The 21,482-nt window shown below is 41.8% G+C and overlaps 1 protein-coding gene across 3 annotated transcripts in view; it reads right to left on the bottom strand.

The window, feature by feature from the left end:
* The window catches only part of HMGA2 (high mobility group AT-hook 2), a 135,466-nt gene that overhangs the window by 13,768 nt on the left and 100,216 nt on the right, over positions 1-21,482 (bottom strand). For all 3 annotated transcript variants that reach the window (XM_081211872.1, XM_081211873.1, XM_081211874.1), the window contains one exon: positions 3,708-3,740. In XM_081211872.1, the coding sequence (XP_081067998.1) occupies positions 3,708-3,740 (33 nt within the window). The remainder of the gene's footprint in view (positions 1-3,707; positions 3,741-21,482) is intronic.

The raw sequence follows: 21,482 nt of genomic DNA on the forward strand, positions 1-21,482 counted from the left end.
TATACAAAGGTGAGATACATCCCTTCATCTGCCCGCTCTTTGCCTTTGGTTCCACTCAGCAATGGCATGCAGCCCTCTGAGAGCTCCTCACAAGGGAACATGGCTCTGGGAGTGAAAAATGTTTCTCACGTCTGGCCTAGAGTAACCAAGGCTGCTGGTCCAAACTACAAACTAAACACTTTGGTACTACAAGGCTTGGGCTTAATATTTCCAAATCCCATTGTGGGGAGATTTCTACCTTAATCTAGAAAGCTGTCTGGAAAAACCATCTGCAAGGCTATTTTGAAGGAAACAGATGGAAAAGGAAGTGATTCCTCTGAATGTAGTATAAGATTTACATTATCCTCCATGAACTTCCATGTAGTCCCTATGTTTATATTTTATCATTATTTCCTTAGACAGCTCAGATTAGGAAGCCTGCATGAGCTCATGTTCTTGTTAATTTTGAGCCTGAACTATTTGCTTTTATAGATGATTTCGGTCATGTAAAATAAAAGGGAGTAGTAAGGAATAGAGGCACGAGACTGAACTGTGGCAGGACTCTCATCCTTCTTAGGCTGTACAGCCTTCTCAGGCATATTCCATCTTCCCCAATAAAAGGGCTGCTAGTTTTTCTGAGGCTCAACGTACATATTGAGAAAGACAGATAATAGATATCCCAAGCTTCCCCCTTCAAGCTGATCTCCTTTGCGGAATTATTGCCCAATTTCCAATGCATTTCCAAAATATATTTATAATACAAGCTTGGGTGTCCACCTTTCAGTTTACTCTCTCCCATAAAAGGAGAGAAAATGAAACTGGAAGAACATGTTGGAAATGTTAGAAGAAGGCTGATGGTGGCAGGAACATGGCTTGCTCCCTTCTCTCTGCTTCCTTGCCTTGAGATTTAATACTTTCACCTGGGAACAGGTTAAGACCGCAGCCCTATACTTCTTTACTTGGGACTAAGTCCCACTGGACCTCGTGGGACCCACTTCTAAGGAGGCAAGAATAGGTTTCAGGCCAATTTTGGGTTAGACCCTGAGACCTGGTAACCCTGTCAAAGGCCAAATCAATATTTCTATGCTAGTCGCTATACTGATTGTGTTCAATGCTCAAATGAGCATTAACCCGCTAACTAGAACTGCTAACTGAATTGCTGGTCAGCGCATTTGTAACAAAACCACTCTATCACTGCTGGAAAATGACCCCAAACCATAAATTAGGTTATCTCCATTATTTCTAAAGTAATAAGGTTTTCTTAAAAAAAAAAAATCAAAAATCAGCAGCTTGGTTTTAGGAGATGTGACAAGTTGAAGCCTGTGAGCTATTGCAAAGAATGTTTTGTTTGGGAGTGTGGGTGGAAAGAAGCACTGGCAATCAGCAGACCACCAGGATCCCAGTTAAAGATGCTGGAACCCACCCAGACCCTACTGATAGCTTGAACTGGAGGAGGAGCGGGCTCATATAGAAGTAATCTATAAAGCTGCCCGGCAAACACAGTGCGAGACAGATTCTTAGATTCCTAAGGGAGCCTCCCTTTCCATGTGCTACAGAAGTCTTTTCCTATGGTTTGAAGATGTTGGCAGGACCCAGTGAGCAGCTGACCAGCAGGATACATCACCATCTTTATAAAGCTTGCAGATCTCCTAGACTTTGGGCCTCTGAGCCCCTCACCATCCCTGAATCAAGCAATGGCTGTTGATATTTCTAGTTTTCTTATCTATCATGTGTACAGTGGTACCTCAGGTTAAGTACTTAATTCGTTCCGGAGGCCCTTACTTAACCTGAAACTGTTCTTAGCCTGAAGCACCACTTTAGCTAATGGGGCCTCCTGCTGCCGCCGGAGCACGATTTCTGTTCTCATCCTGAAGCAAAGTTCTTAACCTGAAGTACTATTTCTGGGTTAGTGGAGTTTGTAACCTGAAGCGTATGTAACCTGAAGCGTATGTAACCTGAGGTACCACTGTAATTCCTTCTAATCCTGATAAGCACCTGTAATGCTGTACTGGAGACCAACATCTACAAAGTGCTTCCCCTCCTACCCACTTACATCTCCCTTGGCGTCCCCCCAAGGAGTCCCCCCCCCACCTTCAGACTTTGGTTTCTCCTTCCCTAGCTGTGGGCTGACTCCCTCTCAGATTCCCTGGCTGTGTTCCTTTGTCTCAAAGAGTAGGGGAGAAATGAGATTCCTGCTTCCCCAGCTGAGGCAGCAGGACCCTGGGAGCCGAAAGCATCTGCTCCCCCCCCCCAGCCTCTTCTCTCTGGGCTCAGCCCCCATCCGAATGTCATCCTCTTTTCTCTCCATCTTCACCTGTCACAGCCGGTCACTCCACTCCTCAGCCAGTCATGCCTCGGGACTCAAGAAAACACTGCCATTTTTAGTAACACCTGAAGAGAGCTTCCCCATCCTTTCAGGGATCCTGAAATAGCTTCTGATCCTCAGTGTCTCCTCTATTATACTCACTAAGGATGTTATGCTCATATTACATAAAAGTCTACTGTAGTTTTCCATGTTAAGCAGTGTGTAATAACTACCATGTTCCGGCTCTGTGTTTGGAGTCTGTAAAATGGTTTAGAGCTCCCATTTCATCCATAAATATTCATTGAAAAGGTGAGAAAACAACCCTTTTAAACAAGACAGTGTGACAAAGTGGGGTTAATGGCTGTTTAATCAGCCAATTCTGGATTGCTAGAAGGCATTGTCTGTGGGACTACCTTTGAAAATGGTCTAGAAAGTTCGGTCAGGCCAAAATAGCCTGGCCAGATTGTCAACTGGGACTGGCTAAAAGGATCATATTATGCCAGTGCTCTGTAATCTACAATGACAGCTAGTCTCTTTCTAGGCCCTAAGCAACTTCCCATATATACCTACCCAGATCTTAAGGTCATCTTCTGAGGCCCTTCTCCAATTGCCCCTGCTGAAGGTGGTGGCTACTAGAGAGAGTGACTTTTCAGCAGTTTGCCTCTTTAAATATTATTTTAGTCTTTCAGTTTTAAAAATTTGTTGTTGTTTATCAGGGGTCAGCAACCTTTTTCAGCAGGGGGCCGGTCCACTGTCCCTCAGACCTCATGGGGGGCGGGCAAAATATATATATAAATGAACGAATTCCTACGACCCACAAATAACCCAGAGATGCATTTTAAATAAAAGCACACATTCTACTCTTGTAAAAACACCAGGGAGGCCCCACAAATAACACAGAGATGCATTTTAAATAAAGGGACACATTCTACTCATGTAAAAAACACGCTGATTCCCAGACCGTCTGCAGGCCGGATTTAGAAGGCGATTGGGCTGGATCCGGCCGCTGGGCCTTAGTTTGCCTACCCCTTTAGATCATTAAACTGCTGTTGGGTTTATTCCGTGGCTGTTATAATTTGCTTTAGCTTCATTCTTTTATAATTATTGTTGTGTTTTGTGGTTCTTAACTTCTGTTTTGTCACCATTTATAAAGAAATGTTAGTTAAAAAAAAAAAAGTTTAACATGCACCTGATGAAATAAGATTCTTGTTTGCAATGTTGTCCTTGTTTAATCGGCATAAAATCATCTCGTTTATTTACCCTCAAGTATTTCTGTTCATTACATGTCAATGTCAGATTAGCATTACAGCTGTATGGAGCTATATGAATTTAGCACACAGCAAATAATTCTCTCTCTCTCTCTCTCTCTCTCTCTCTCACACACACACACACACACACACACACACACACACACCCTACTCACCCGAGCTGGCTTCTTCTGGGTCACCTGTTGTGGCTGCAAAGAAAGAGTAAAGAAAGATATTATTTAGATGGCTTATGACAAAGGAAAGTCTCCCCTTTCTCATACAGTCGTACCTTGGATCCTGAACGCCCTGGAACTTGGGACGTTTTGGCTCCCGAACGCCACAAACCCAGATTGTTCTGGTTTGCAAATGTTCTTCTGGAACCCAAACGTCTAACGGGGCTTCCATGGCTTCTGGTTGGCTGCAGGAGCTTCCTGCAGCCAATCAGAAGCCGCAATTTGGTTTTCAAACATTTTGGAAGTCAAACGGACTTCCGGAATGGATTCCATTTGACTTCCAAGGTATGACTGTACTGTGTAACAAAGCCTTCCTCAATGTAGAGCCCATCAGGCTGTGCTGGATGATGCTCATGGGAACAGTAGTCCGAAACATCTGGAGAATACCAGTTAGGTGAAGGCCAATGTAACATACAGCGGAAAAATCTCAATTTTCAGGATTATGTGTGATATGATGTGTATCCTTTTTGATTAGAATTATATGCTTATAAATTTCCAGTCTGGGCATTGGGAACAAGTTAACTTTTACAGCACAACAATACAGCTGGGAAAGACAAGAGATTGTTTGCATATTTTCTACAATTATTCTAATTTAGCTGCACATACTTTGTATAACATTCCCATGGCATACATGAAAATAATGTAAACGAAAACTACAGTTGAGGGATATTTGCAGAATTCTATTAGTCTTCATGGAATTCCAGTAAATATAGGTAAAGAGATAACAGTACTGCAACATTGTACAAAGTCCATTCCCCATAACTGCTTTTGAGGCCATCCAGATTTGTGTACATCATTTTTGTTCAAAGTATCCCTGTATTGTAGAGCTGGAAGGGACCACAAGAGCCATCTAGTCCAACCCCCTGCAATGCAGGAATCTTTTGTCCAACGTGGGGCTCAAACCCACAATGCTGAAACTGAATCTCATGCTCTACCAATTGAGCTATCCCAGCTGCCAACTGACATTTTGCTGCATTGGTCTGTGTATCTGAAACTTAGGTAGGGAGAGGGTTTTTTGTTTTTCTAATGCATTCATGGTGATTTTTCTTCTCATTATACCAAGCAGAGGACTAAAATACAATGGTGGTTTGAATAAGAAGAGTCTGGTTTCAATCCTTTTGGAGAATGCAGAGATTCCTTAAAACAATGAACTCACAGCTTACTGTATTAAGGATATATCATGCAAGGAGTCAAATCTCTGCAGACAAAAAGTCTATATCCTCTGAAGTAGAACATAAGGGTCCATGGGAGACCAATGTAGGGCCAGGTTTGCAAAATCACCCATGGCTCAACTTTCTAGACATGTTACCAATTTATTTATTTTTTAATCATTTTTTTTAAGTTTCCATTTTATATAAATATAGCACACTCCAGTTTTTGAATTATATTCCACTCTCATGAGCACTCGACTCCCCTCCCTCCCGGCCCATGATTACCTTAAATTATATATTTTTTTAAAATTGCATTTCAATTTTCCCTCTACTCTCTATTCAATTCCAATAATCACTAAATTATATTAATTGTAAATCCGTGCTTTCTGTAAACTATCAAGCTTTAAATCAGTCCTGTCAGTGCTGTTAAATGTTTACAATTATCCCTCAAATACTCTATAAACTTATTCTAGTCTTTTTGAAACGTTTGATCCTGCTGGTTTTGGATTTTCCCAGTCAATTTCGCCAACTCAGCATATTCCACCATCTTTGTCTGCCAGTCCGGGATCGTTGGTACGTTATCATAACATTTTAGCTCCCCACTTTTGAGTTCCCCATCACACTTGAGTTCAAATGAATATGTGGTCAGCCTGGTGTGTTCCCCAGCGCTGTTGAAAATCCAGCCTGTTTCTTAAAGCATAAAGCACAACCTATGACTTATCAAAGTCAAATGCAGCCCACATACTATGTACAGCACCCCCGTAAACCTTTGGTTTTGTTGCCTGTGGCCACAAAACATGGTTGTAGAACATCCGGCAGGTAGGCTGCATTTAGCCTGGTGGGTCACAAGGTGTACACATATATCCTGGCTTTAAAAGCTAGTCTGCCACCCACCTGTCTTGACCATTAGCATCTATTCTTACATCTCCTTTCATTCTTCAATGCTAAATTCCTTAAAATATGAAATGCTTGCTGAAGACCACCTGAAAATCACACCCTTTGCAGATCTGTGTGATCTGGCTGTGCCTACTCAGCTGTGAGGTAAAGAAGTTCAGAAAGGCACTTTCTTTTTAATTACTTCACAGCTTCACAGAATAAATCCTGCCCATTTTGACAGAATGCTGCCCCCACTTCTGATCTGGCAAGCCAACTCCTTCTCCTCTTTCAATTCCCTCCTCAAGCTCACATTTCCCCCAGCAAATTATTTCCTGCAGCATACGCCTCACCTGTTCCATGCCGGCTGTTACCAGTTAAATGGACTCATCCTTTCTAGTTTATAAGGTAAAAAGGGAAAGGGAAAGGACCCTTGGATGGTTAAATCCAGTCAAAGGCAACTATGGGGTTGCAACGCTCCTCTTGCTTCAGGCTGAGGGAGATGGCATTTGTCCACAGGCAGCTTTCTGGGTCATGTGGCCAGCATGACTAAACCGCTTCTGGTGCAATGGAACACTGTGACAGAAACCAGAGCGCATGGAAATGTCCTTTACCTTCCCACCACAGTGGTATCTATTTAGCTACTTGCACTGGCATGCTTTCAGACTGCTAGGTTGGCAGGAGCTGGGAAAGAAACAGGAGCTCACCCCGGCGCGGGGATTCAAACTGCCCACCTTCTGATCAGCAAGCCCAAGAGGCTCAATGGTTTAGACCAGTGTTCCCCAACCTTGGGCCTCCAGCTGTTTTTGGACTACAACTCCCATCATCCCTCGCTAGCAAGACCAGTGGTCAAGGATGATGGGAATTGTAGTCCAAAAACAGCTGGAGGCCCAAGGTTGGGGAACACTGGTTTAGACCACAGCACCATCCACGTCCCATTAGGTTTTAAGAAACCCTACTGAAGGACCATAGTTCAGTGGTAGAGCATCTGCATACTGAAGGTCCTAGGTTAGATCTCCAGCATTTCCAGGTAGGTCTAGGAGAAACCCTGGACACAATAGTGTCCGTGTGAACATTATTGATCTAGATGGACCAATGATCTGACTCAAAGGTAGCTGCCTAAGTTCTTCTGTATTCTGTCCATTAGTAAACCTACTGGTATTAAGCAAGTGTACTGTCACAAGGCAGGAAAGCTGTGCCATTGGACCACTGGGATAATTATTCAGAACAGGTGTGGGGAACCTTTGACCTGCCAGATATTACTAAACTACAACTCCCATCAGCCCTGGCAAGCATGAGCTATCACCCAGGTTACTGGTAGCTGCCTGGGAACCACATGTATACTGTCTTGATTTCCATGACAGACTAAAGGCGGGACAGAAATGTGAGAAAACTAAAAATAGAAGCAAGGTTCATAAGGGTCGTAGCCAATGTTAATCCTACTCAGAGTAGAAGCACTGAAATTAATGAACATGACTATCCCAAGCCCAATGATTTCAATGGGCCTACTCTGAGTAGCGCTTAGTTGGATGCAACTCAATGTCCTGTCAAGCTGCACATATTCCTGCTTTCTAGGCAGTTATGTGCAGGGAATATCTACATAGTGAGCGGCTTTCCAGGATCACAGTGCCTGCGTGAAGTGCAAGTTGGAATTTTTTTAAAAAACCACCTCTCTGTGGGGTCCATAATATTTGAATAGGCCCTCAGTAGAAACTTTGGGAAATGCTGAATTAGAACATGGCAATAAACACATGGAACAAGCATCCACTGCCATCATGGAAGGAGACACTCCAGAACTGAAGAATAAATTCCAGCCCTGCCAAAGGAGAATTCTTAAACAGAGCACTCATTCATTCACAGCCATTCTCCAATTTGCCTTAGCAATTACTGCAGGATCAAAGCCATACAACACCAACTAAATGATACAACGTTATATACCATGGGTTAGATCTCCCATTGTTATATATCAACAATTATTAATGTTCTTCAGTTGAATAATGTCTTCCCCGTTTTAAGCCTTAAATGGCTTCATTTTGAGTCACACAGTTTTTCCATGTGAAAGCTAGGAAACACATAAGTAATCTAGAGATTGTATTCCCCCCCCCCCCGGACCAAACTTTTGGTGGAAATCTGAAAAACGAGTTTTCTAGCGGCATGTCTCTTTTTCAGAAATGAAATGGTTCAAGGAAGACGTAAAAATCCCACCCCCCTCCCAGAGGCAAAGAAAAAAGATTGAACTAGTTTGTAGAAGTGCAATCAATCTATCCAGGATCACAAATCCACACTTTTTAAATTACAAGCCATAATCTAGCAGGCAAAGACGTTATCAGCCTTTAGACAGCAAAAGTCCTGAATGAGTAACATTCCTATAAACTTTGGTCTGCATCCAATCAGTCAAAGTACAATGTTTTCCTTTTGCTGTTTTCATGAATGGCTGCAGTATTGTGCCTTGGTTCAGTCAAGACTCCTCTTCTACAGCCATTCATAAAAATAAAAACAAACCAAAACAAACACGCACAAAAACTTTCTGGGTCCAGCCTGGAGCCACTGGGTGCCAGAGGCTGAGAAAACATACTGGCAGCTCCAACTCCAAACAGCATTGAAGTATTCAGGGATCTGCTTGGTGGTCTGTAAAGTATGAAGTGCTGTGTGGAAGGGCAGCTGGTAGAATTACTGTGACACATACTAGGCAGTCAGCCAGAGTTGGCCTGGTTTCAGACATTGTCTTTCCTCTCATTGAAGTGTCAGGACCTAATTCATGGAAAATTTGGTGAATTGGCAGCTGTTTCAGAGGATTTCATTGAGTTGCAGTGTGCAGGAGTCACATGAATGCAGGGTACTCAGCCAAGAAATAGGGGGATTTCTGAGCAGTAGAAACCAGTCAGCCTGCAAAAATGTCTGTGGATTTGATGTGGTTTTGGAGTAAACATGTGTACAGGTGTAATCAGCAGGGGAGGGGAAAGAGGTGGAAGGAGTGCTAATGGCTGAGATTATTAAAGAGAGCAAGGCCTTTTGAAATGCACAGTCTTCTGGCAACAACATTCAGGCCCCGAAGGGTGCAAAGGTCTGGTCAGCTCAAAGTTTGCAGTAGATACATGTGTAAGGCAGATCGATGCAACGTAACTGAATCCTGAAAAAAGGCTGCTAGTTAAGAATGAAACAAACAAATTGAACAAACAAGCTGGATAACAAAATGCATTTTTTTTGTATTTGCATTACAGTGGTACCTCGGGTTAAGTACTTAATTCGTTCCGGAGGTCCATTCTTAACCTGATACTGTTCTTAACCTGAAGCACCACTTTAGCTAATGGGGCCTCCTGCTGCCGCCACGCCGCTGGAGCCCGATTTTGTTCTTATCCTGAAGCAGAGTTCTTAACCTGAAGCACTATTTCTAGCTTAGAGGACTGTGTAACCTGAAGCGTATGTAACCTGAGGTACCACTGTTTTGTATTTGCTGAATAGATAGCCTTGCATTTTGAGTTAGCCAGGGGTAAAGGACAATCCATAGTTGACAACAGCCCAGTTATCTTGCATTTTTAATGGACGTACAAACAATACAGAAATTTAGCATTTGTGCTCTGCTACGTAAGAGGGAAGGGACACGGGTGGCGCTGTGGGTTAAACCACAGAGCCTAGGGCTTGCCGATCAGAAGGTCGGTAGTTCGAATCCCCATGACGGTGTGAGCTCCCGTTACTCGGTCCCTGCTCCTGCCAACCTAGCAGTTCGAAAGCACGTCAAGTGCAAGTAGATAAATAGGTACCGCTCCGGCGGGAAGGTAAACGGCGTTTCAGTGCGCTGCTCTGGTTTGCCAGAAGCGGCTTAGTCATGCTGGCCACATGACCCGGAAGCTGTACGCCAGCTGCCTGGGCCAATAAAGCGAGATGAGCGCCGCAACCCCAGAGTCGGTCATGACTGGACCAAATGGTCAGGGGTCCCTTTACCTTTTACTTAAGAGGGAAGGCTAAATCATTTCCCTGTATTCCAGGACATGCCAGTGCAACCTGCATGAGAGACTTGGGTTCGTCCACACTTTGCTCATCCCACAGCTAGTAAGCACAGGTCTGAGAGGTTTCCTGTTTGCTCTGCTGGACAGCCTGCTCTTTACTGCTGAATTGGAGCAAACATCAATCCACAGAAAACCCAACTGACATTTGTTCCAATTCAGAAGTAAAGAGTGGCTTTCCCCGGGGGAAAGTGGCAGGACAAGCAGAAGTGTAGACGAGCCCTCAAATAGGCACACAGAGAAGAAAGAAATGAGGTAGAAGGATCTGGATGCTGGGAGGTAAGACACACTTTTTGAGAGAGGAGGGAAAAACTGAGGGACCTTCCAGAGTATCACTTTATTGAGCACTCGTCCTGATTTGCTTGCACAAAGCTTACATGGAGGTTAGATTCTATCTGGCCTTTCTTGAGCATTCATTCCAATTTGTTTTCAAAGTTATACAACAGGGAGCATTCTTCCTGATTTGTTTGGAGGGTGTTGACACATCTTCCTGTTAGCCATTCATCCATCCCACTCTTTTCAAATCATTTCTGCATCACTTTCCCAAATGAATAAATAAATAAATCTGTTTCTTTTTCTGAAGTGGACTTGTGCTAGGAGCAGAGCCTTTTAATCTACTTTAAATGTGCAAACCTGAATTTCCGGTATGCGCTTGAATCCTTCTGTAAAACAGTGACAGTCTGGAGGACCTCTGACTATGGAGGTGGCCCCTGGAGTTTGCCTTGTGACTAATCATCTTTTCATGCCAACTTCTTTTGGGGAGTTATCAAATGTTGGAGAAAGCAAACCTTTCTTCAGATATTGGACTGTTCACGGACTCCATATGAAACATGGTGTTTTTTATTCTGTAAACTGCCCTGTGGTCCACAGATGGAGGGCAGTAGTTATATTTAATAAATAATAAATAGCAAACCTTTTGCAAACTGCTGAAAGCTTTTCAGATACAGTTGTCTTCATGACCAACCTGTAAAGCTAACCCATTATCATCACCATATTAGGAATAAATGTAAGTGTCAAGAAGCAGCTTGCAGTGGAAGAACCTCTTGCCTCCAAGATCTTCAATAGTGAGTTATTACTTTCGTCCCACCAGGCATTTTTACACTGGAGCCTCTTTCAATCTCCGTAATGACTTGGGTGGAGCTATCCTCACAAGTTCACACTGTTAAGGATAATGATTTACAGTGGTGCCCCGCAAGACGAATGCCTCGCAAGACGGAAAACCCGCTAGACGAAAGGGTTTTCCGTTTTTGAGCTGCTTCGCAAGACGAATTTCCCTATGGGCTTGCTTCGCAAGACAAAAACGTCTTGCGAGTGTTCCGATTTTTTTCCACTCCCCCCCCCCTTTTCTACGCCGCTAAGCCGCTAATAGCCTTTTAGCCGCTAAGCCTTTAATAGCCGCTAATCCGCTAATAGGGTTGCTTCGCAAGACGAAAAAACCGCTAGACGAAGAGACTCGCGGAACGGATTATTTTCGTCTTGCGAGGCACCACTGTAATTTCCTGAAATGGGAATATTTACTTATGTTGAATTACTGTGTACTTTTAACATGGCTCCCCCCCCCCACTCTGGCAATAGCTCTCATGTGATTGGCTGCCTGTGAGTCACGAGAAAGGCATTCCATTATGTTGTGACTGTTATTCCAGTAACTGTTGTTTTTAACTGCTCTCTCTGTGTGAGGGAGAATGGCTGTTGAGAGAGGCTTCCAAGTATACTGCTGAGGACAGTGCTGTGTCAGTGCGATCTGTCTGAAGCGAAACAGACAGAGGAAGAATCCCCAAATGCTAATAGGGAGAAACCTGTGCAGGTGCTCTCTGTAAGGAACAAAGAGAATACTGCTGAGGTGAAAGTAAAAACTGTAAGGCCTGAGTGAGGTAAAGAACAACAACTCTGGTGCAAGTTGCAATGCCATTTTGCTTTTAAGTCTAAGTAAGAAGACTTCAAATTAGTATTCAAGTGAGAATGTAGTTATGTTTGAATAAGGGTGAGGTTATAAATATATTCTTCTCAGTTATGTTGATGAAAATAAAGTTCTTTTGAATATAAGGAGTCTGGACAATGCATAGTCTTTACAAAGACCTATCAATCACCTAGACCTATCAATCACTTAGCTTCCTAGCTGTAAGCTACTCTGCTACTTTGCATATGATCGAAATCTATTTTATATACAACAACACACACTTGTGAGAAAAATTTTAAAACAACAAACAAACTCCAAACCAAACAGCTATTTTCTTTATACCACTTATGTTCTAGAATTTGGATTTACACCAGGGTGGAACCAACTGGAAGTTGGAAGTCCCTGAACAGTTTCAGAACTTACGGTAAGTGTTCCATTCCATCCATTCCTAATTAAAACCAACTGGAGTTGACAGTGTACCCAGAATCTTTTTAACACAAGTTGACAATGGCTGCACCTCACACTATACATGAGTAGAAGGAGGTGGGGAAGTGGATGGAGAAAGAAAGAAAGAAAGAAAGAAAGAAAGAAAGAAAGAAAGAAAGAGGGAATGTGTGATGTCTCAGGGCTCTTGACATTTCTTAAAGCTCCATTAATTTTATTTCTGCACCTGACTCAGGGGCCGTTAATAGGACCAGGCTGTTTGTGACGTTTGTGCTAAAGTCTTATGTCCCCTAGTCTCTGGAACAAAAGGTCATGATTTCTGCCTTCTTCAACTTATGTTTGCAATTAAGTAGCCACCCTAATGTCTGTGAACACAGAGAGCTATGAGTGGCTGGAATCCATCCCAAAATCTGACCCTTATATTGGTCAAGGAGATTTAACAGTACTCTGTACGGACTCATAAACCTGAACAATAGTAACCTATGAAGAATCCGTGGAATTTTATTAAAAAATAAACACTATTTTCTTCCTTTTCGTTCTACTTGGCTCCATTTGTAGAATTTAATACCAATGATATAGTAGGATAATTCAAATGTTATTTATGGCTTTATTAAACTGACTTCTCTTGACTTTTTCTGGACCTAGTTTTATAGGAAAACCCACACAATCTCTGGGGGTTGCATGGTGGGAGTACAATGTTATTTAGCCAATTGCAATATAAGCATTACTTTTTATTCCTAAGGTTATGGGGAACAGCAGCACTCCTCAAATATGGTTTGATGGATTACTCTTTTCCAATTCAAATGTATTCCCACAAAAAGCCCATTCAGGCAGCTGACACTTCCAAGATGTTACAAGCATATTCAGCATGGCAAAGTTCTGCCTACAAAGTTCAGGCGAACAATATAAACATTATATTGAAATAAGGGATCTTTCATTGTACAGTGAGAAGGTCCACCCCAGCCACTTACCTGCTACCTACAATTCATTTGCTGTTTGAAGTGTGCATTTAAATATCCCAGTCAGGGCTAGAGTTTGGGTAGCCACTGCCAGAGGTAGAAAATGTTGTGGCAGTGAAAAGAGAAAGGAGAACACAGACTCTCAGCTCTCCACTTGGAGAGGCTCTAGCTGGAGGATTAAAGCTGAAACTGATCTATTGTCCTTAACCAGCGAAGTGCTCTACCACCAAGCTATTGCCCCTCTCTGAATATTTCACTTGGGCATTTTGAGACGGTGGTAAAACCTCTGCAATTTGCCACTGTTAGTTTCATGACTTCTCTTGTTAAGGAGCTCATTTGTGTAAAGATTGATTCATTACTTACTAGCTCAATCTAAATTTCAGCTATCTGATAAATTACTCTTTCTGATTCAAAACATAATTATCTAGGTCTACGGGGTGACATTGTAATCTCGGCTCAAATCAGAACATACAAAATAGACAGCGTAAACATTTTTTCAATTTATGATTGCTTCCCTATCATATCATATTCCATATCTGCAAATTACTATTATTAATAATAATTTTATTATTAAAATTCCCCAGCCACTCTGGGCGGCTTCCAACAGAACACTAAAAACAGAATAAAACTTCAAATATTAAAAACTTGGACTTGAATCTATGAGTTTGGGGGGTTATTAAAAACAAAAGGAAAAAGGCCCCATAATAACACAGTGGCATAGAATGTTGGTTGATTGGGGTGGGTGGGAATAAAATGGATTGACTGAAATGGGGTGTGTGGTGTGGTGTATAAAAGAGCCATCATATTAGACAGGTCACTTCCTGGTTCACACTAAGAAGCTATTTTGAAATATCCTCAGGGACAGGAGAGCTGCCTAGACATATCAACAGAGAAATTGAATAATTTAAAGAGGCTGGAGTTGGTGTGTCCATCTCAGTCCCTTTCCCTGCCCTCCCCCCCAACCCCCCCTATCAAATGGAGAAAAGCAACATAAAAGCAATGAGAAGTGAGCATAGAATGCTGTTGAGTATTGGGAGAAGAAAACTGGCGTTGGGTGGTTGGGTGACTGGAATGCTGAGAACCCTGAACTAAGGCATCACATACTGTCTGCAATGTTTTGTTGAAGGATCCCGTTTGTTAGAACTCAGGTTTAAGATTCTAGGTTTTAAACCCCAAATCTTCAAGTTAAAATAATCGGGAGGGTGGGGACGGGACATATTTTAAAATAAAAACATTGGCTTTTTCTTCACTGGAGTTGCTAACTGTCCTGACCCATCAGGATAGGAACCAATCCCTAAGAGACTGAGATTACGAAGAATATTCCTTGATGGATGGGTCATTGCATATTTGACTAAACAGCTCATATCAGCACTGTCAGGATGTTCCCCTAGCTGACCTTCTTAATGTCCTGTAGGACAATGGAATAGCACCCATATGGTAATAATTTTTGGTTACTGGCAATCTGAGCTGCACTCGAATTGGGAGACCTGCAGCTAAAAACTCTGGTATCTTGTTACCATCCTTTTCCCTTATTTGCTTAAGCTTTCTCATTCTTTTGCTTCAGGCATTCTCTGTCAAAAGGAAGGATGTACACACAGAAAGGTTGTTCTGTTTCTGGACAACTGTAATTTCACAGACATATTCATGATGAAACAAAAATGAGCAAGATTCATGCAATTAATTTCTTACTACTAGCTAACATCCACTTCTGCTTCTAGTATTCTCTTATGTTTTGATGCCTATTCTGCCTTACACCAGTGAACCAGAGAGACCGGATTGTAAAATGCTTCCCCCAAAATGAATAAAAATCAAACATGTTAAACTCAGTTACTAAATTATATTATCCATTATTATCCATTATATTATCTAAATTATAATATCATCCATATTACTCCTTTAAAAAGATAAACAAGTCTTTTCTTTTGATAATCTTATAAAAATCAGAATATTATAGGTAATATGCAGCAATAGGAATATAATGTTCATATTCATTTATGCATTCTGTCATTGAATCCTTAAAATTTATAAACCACTTTCCCACTCTTTCTCAAAGCAACCTACAAAATGTACACACACACACACACACACACACACACACACACACACACCCCTACCTTTTTTTAAAAAAAGAAACTTTTCTTTTTTAAAGTTCAGCTACATCTGCTTGATTTTTCTGCAAAGGATTGTGTAATATTAAAATTGGAAGACAGGCACCCTATCAGGTCTCCAAGATGCACAAGTTCAGTACATCTGCTGCTACTGCCATAACTACTATGCTTTATAAACTTTTTTCTAGCCAGTTCAAATCAAATTCTTCCTAAGCAGATTTCCAGCATTAGTTGAACACCTGTGACGTACAATTGCCCTCATGTGTAAACTATACATTATTGCACCACGTGGAATGGATCCTATCCAAGCTGGGAATGTTCAGAACACCCCATAAGGAATTATATTTTTCCTTGTACTCTCTCATTCAAGCCAAAGAACAGAGACACATTGAGAATTGAATCTTCCCATCATCAGACAGGATTCAAAGCAAAAAATAACAACCCCAGAGTGCTACATTAATTTATATTTTGCTAAAAGAAGTATCCTCCAAAAATGGCTAAATTATCTGCGTTGTTAATATTCTTCACCATGTATATATCTAGACTTAATAAAGTTTGCCTTCCGGACAGTATCGAACTAAGTCGCAATATAAACCCACCAAAATCAACAAGTGTGACTGATTTAAAACCACTGATTTCAGTGGGCTGCTCTGAGTATAACTTAGTCAGGTACCACAGTCTCCCTGTTTTTGTCTGAAGAAGAGCCCAGTGAAGAGAAAAACTTTAATTTTCTAATCTCTTAGGAACACAAGAAAATTGCTTTACACCAGGCCAGGCTATTTGTCCATCTAGCCCAGAATTGTCTACTCTGACTGGTTTATTATTAAAGGTTTAGGTTTATTGAATTTACATATTGCTTCCTACTACATCAAGTCCTGAAATGATTCACAACCAGAAACAATACAGTCGTACCTCCGAAGTTGAACAGAATCCGTTCTGGAAGTCTGTTCAACTTCCGAAATGTTCAACTTCCAAAGTGCGGCTTCCGATTGGCTGCAGGAAGCTCCTGCAGCCAATCGGAAGCCCCATAGGACGTTTGGCTTCCAAAAGAACATTCGAAAACTGGAACACTCACTTCCGGTTTTCGGCTGTCCGGGAGCCGAAATGTTTCACTCCCAAGGCATTTGGGAGCCAAGGTACGACTGTACTGTAATAAAAACATACAGGCATATTAAAAACATAATCACAATACAAACATCCATCAGGCCCATCTTTGCCTGACACTGAAAATTGGTATGGCATGGGCCCCTGTGTCCAAATCTCCTCCAATTGTTTATAGGACCTTCTAGAACAGTGTGGCTAAGGAGAGGGGGGCAGTGGAAAAAGTTGTCTCCCCACTGCTGATGGGATCCCTTTACTCAATCAAAAGCCTTCAGTAAGACAGGTGGTACATTTATGTTTGCAGAAAGTGCATTCTAGATGCAACACAACATCCACAAGTTGATATACATTGTGGTTCATAAATGGGAAACACAACTGAAAGTTGTGCATCTTCCTATTAGTTAAAAAGCTATAACTTTTTCAGCTACAGGGGACCTCACCTTCTTGTACTCTCTTTTGTTTTCATGATATTTAATCAGTACATTTGTTGTGGCTTGATTTAATTAGCTAAAAGACGAAACAACATCTGAAAGTTTTTTATTTTGCTGATAGCAACCTTCTTTTCTCGTAGTCGAGGGCATCACCTTTTGCGACCACGTGTTTGAAGTTTGTGTGGGAACAACTGATCTTGTCATCTGTGTACAATATGTTGCATAAGCATTAGCTTGTAGGCTCAACTAATTGGTTTGTATCAGAGTGTTATAAAGTTCCTTCATCTACAGACTGGGGGTGGCAGACATCTGCTCACGATGCACCAATTATAGCCTCTTTAATAGTGGAAATATGTGTTGCATTTTTAGACGTTATCAGCTTCTACTGTATTCCAAATCAAAACTGTGCTGTTTAACCAAAAAATTGGTCATTGCAATAAAAATGAACTGAGAAAGTTTCCATTCAAAATCCAGAGCAAAATGTTTAAATCCACTTCCAACAGGTTAGCAACAGCTACATCCATATTAAAGAAAGCATATGCCTGTTTTATGAAGGGGCCAACTCAAGGAGAGCCATATATAAACACATTAGAAGATCTTTACAATTTATTGCATTGGCGTCAACATATTCCCAGTTCTGCACACTTCTTTGTAACCCACTGCAAATCCGGCAACCCCAAATATAACATTTGATTAGCCAATAAATTATCTTTCTTTAGAAGCATCTTATCAATACAGTACTAGACATTCAGGCTAACTGATTCACACTTCTCTTTTCCTGAGGTTCTCTACAGATTCCACAAAGGAACACATTGTGGCAAATCTTTTTCAATTGCCCTGGCTCCACAGATTCAGACATATCATTTCCTTTGAATGTTGTTGGGACATTGGTTTTAAACCCAAAGGCCACGAAAACCTTTCAAGTTAACTATTACTGTCCAATCTTGTGCATTCTACTCAGAAATATGCCTCTCTGTGTTCAATAAGACTTGCATTCCAATAAGTGCCTTTAAAGGCAGATCTCAAAAGATAATACTGCAATGCATTAAAATAAGGCTGGCAGGGTGAATACAACCACATCTAAATTATTATCCATTATCCTCATGCACATATTTCCCCTTCAACCTGTCTTTAACTAATTTATAAACCTGCCCCAAAGATCAATCCCTTGTGTTTTGAAAGTCAATATCAAAAGTCTACATTTTAGTTTCACAGCAGTGTCCCCAGCTGATCCGGTTGTAACTCAGCACTTGTTCCAGAAAGTAATAACTGCCATGAGAATATTTATCTTGACAGGCATAAAAACAACTACTGTTCCCAAAAGGCACAAGAGTGCCTGATGGCACACCTAACAAAGCACTAAAACTTTATTTGTATAGATTCCAATTTTTCCAGAAAGTCCCAGACCCTCTGCCTTATAACTAAACTCCAGGCGATTAAAATTTATGGTTTCGTCTATTAATATACCCTATTACAATGATGACCAAACTAGACTCAGAGACAGAGTAGTCTCGGAGTCAGCAACTAAAAGCCCAAGTGTCAAATCCCATCTGCTACTAGTTGCTCGACTAGAGGCAAGAGGTCTATGGAATGAGTGATGGCTGTAGGCAACAGGAGCTGTTTGCACGGTTCCTTTTTTGTGATGGGATCGTGGTCCAGCCTCCCATGTTCTCACCTCAAAATGAATCCAGGGACTGGATAGGGGCTAAATAATGGCGCAAAAGGTCTCACTTCTGGAAAAGACGTGCTGTTGTTAACCCCAGGTTGTCTCTTGAACTTCATTCTAGAATGACACCCAACAATTGAGAAATGGGGATGAAAGAACAATGCTAGATCAAAGGGGAATAAGAGGGGCAGAGGTGGAGCTAGCTGCTCTGGAACCCGGAGCAGTGCATGTGCTTTGCACCCGGGACAGGGCTAGCATCCCAGGGGGCGGGGGAGGCGATGTCACCCCCCCTTCAGGGATGACACCTGGGATGGCCCGCACTTACCGCACCCTCCTTCACTCCGCCAGTGAAGAGGGGTAAGAGGGATTTTGGCCAGCTGGAGGTGGGGAATAAATTGACACCAAATATTTGTTACAAAACGGACATGGAGCCTCATTCTGCTTTAACTGAATTCGGCATAAAGCAGACTGAACTTATTAGTTGTTTTCAATACTGCTCAATAACACATTGCATACAGAGAGATAATTATGTAAACTCTGTTCTAATAAGAGAACGAAAGGTGGTGTTTGGTCTGTTTTAGATGGGGTTGCAGACCCCTTGAAGGACCAGGTTCATAATCTGGAGGTGCTATTATATCTAACCTAAGCAGCCTTAGTAAGACGAAACACCTTTTAGCATTGTAGGCTTGAGTACCAGCTACAACCACTCGTGGAGAGAGGCAACGTTATTCATGCTCTGGTTAATATTGCTGCAATGCATTTTACATGAGCTGCCGTTGGAAGAAACTGCCACCCATGCAAAATACAACAGCTAGAAAAATAACTGGGATGGGGCACGCGGAACCTATCACATCAGTTATGACGACTGCACTGACTCTTAGTGGATGTCTAGGGACTATTTAAGATGTTTTAAACTGTGAGCCATAGCTCAGTGATACAGCATCTGTTCTGCTTTGCACCCAAAATGGTTTGCCCCTTCTCACTGGAAGCTATGGGAGTGACACTGTAAAAATCCAAAACAAAATGGGAAAGGAAAACAAGAGGGGAAATGTTTTGGGTATCTGAGTTCCTGTGACATCAAATCTTCCCTGACCCACTGGCAGGATTTCTCTGCCCATTTAAAAACATGCACAGCACATGCACATAGGTAACACTGCATGCAATATTGAAAGCAACCAGTTTTAACCTGATTAGATCTTATATATGTAGTTATTTGGGGGATGCGGGTGGCGCTGTGGGTTAAACCACAGAGCCTAGGGCTTGCCGATCAGAAGGTCAGCGGTTCGAATCCCCGCGATGGGGTGAGCTCCCGTTGCTCGGTCCCTGCTCCTGCCAACCTAGCAGTTCAAAAGCACGTCAAAGTGCAAGTAGATAATTAGGTACCGCTCTGGCGGGAGGTAAACGGCGTTTCCGTGCGCTGCTCTGGTTCGCCAGAAGCGGCTTTGTCATCCTGGCCACATGACCCGGAAGCTGTACGCCGGCTCCCTCAGCCAATAAAGTGAGATGAGCGTCGCAATCCCAGAGTCGGCCACGACTGGACCTAATGGTCAGGGGTCCCTTTACCTTTACGTAGTTATTTAATTAAAATGATTTGGTGGGTGCAGTTCCTATTATTTAGAATATTATGTGCACTCCTGGTGGCCAATTATCATCTTTATCATGGCGAGGGGGAAGCATCTGCAGTCTGCTCCTGGGGGGCACAACTACCCCTTCACGAGAATACAGTGCACATGGTACTTCAAAGAGCTTAGGAATGTCTAACTGTTAAACATGCATAATGCAGGTTGGTGTGATGTCATTGCGCAGACAATGGAAATTCAAAACCAGATTTAAAAATCTCTTGTGAAAGTGGGCTATCTTGTACTGAACTTCGAACAATTAATTATTTTTATGTGCAACATGCCCGAAAGGGAAGTTAAAAATAGGGGTTGCTTTCAAGTAGACTCTGGATGTAATTTGAACATATGTTGGCTGGGGCACTGTTTAAATAGACAAGTATTTTATGCGCTCACTCATATGGAATGCAAAGTGACCACTGGGGAAAAGATCAAGTGACTCAGTGACTATTGGGTCCGTTTCATAAATAAATACAATTTTTTTTTTAACAAAAGAAAAGAAACTTATGACAGTGAACGATTTCCACAATTGCCATCTGCCCATAATCAAGTGTGTAATTCTGTGCTCACTAAAGGAAATCCAGCTAATGTAAGCATCTTCTCTTTTGAGTACTGTTCTCATGAAATAGGAATAATGTGAACATTAGCACGCAGGGACAAAAGTATACCCTCTTTCCATCAAAGAAAAGTTATTGAAAACACTATGCTTGTGAAGCTGGTTTTAGATCCTAGTCTGTCCATTAAAAACAGACTCAGGACCTTTCAAATTTGCACCCCTTCGAGTTCAAAAGGAAGCTTAGTGTATTTTCAGCTAGCCCTGATGCAAGGGGGACATAGGGTTGCCATATGTCCGGAATTTCTTGGACATTGCCAGGATTTGGCCATTGGAAACAATGTCAGTGTCCAGACTGGAATCACTTAAATGTCCAGGAAAACCCAGACATGTCGGAAGTGTAGATTTTGTCTTCTTAAAAATAGCTCCAAAACTTCTCTCTTTTTTGAGATCTTGCAAAATAAAATTAAAAAGCTCAACAAATATGACAACCCTAGAGTTGTCTCTGTTTCACAGAACAGCTATATGAGGATCTCTCTAGCTGTTTTTACTCTGAAGAATTAACCTTGACGCTATACCAATTTTCCAAAGTCAGCTCAAAATAAAAGTTTATCTGAAGGTCACAAACAATGTATCAGGAAATGCCACCTGTTATTCAGGGATATCGCAGGAAATTTGTTCTTCCACCTTCTAAAGTGGACTGACAACTAGCATTATTTCATTATCCTAAACATTCTACGATCCTTCATAGCTATAAAAAGAGAAACGGAAAGAGCTGCTGTTAAGGCCTCTCTCCTGTAGAGTTGCAATGGCCATTAAGAGTTAACCATGAGAAGACCAAGTGCATTTAGAATACATACATTCTACATATACAGCTTTCAGCATTTGGAAATCACTCCTGAATCTTCTTCATAA

The sequence above is a fragment of the Podarcis bocagei genome (assembly GCF_964188305.1).
Source record: "Podarcis bocagei genome assembly, chromosome: 10".
Taxonomy (NCBI): domain Eukaryota; kingdom Metazoa; phylum Chordata; class Lepidosauria; order Squamata; family Lacertidae; genus Podarcis; species Podarcis bocagei.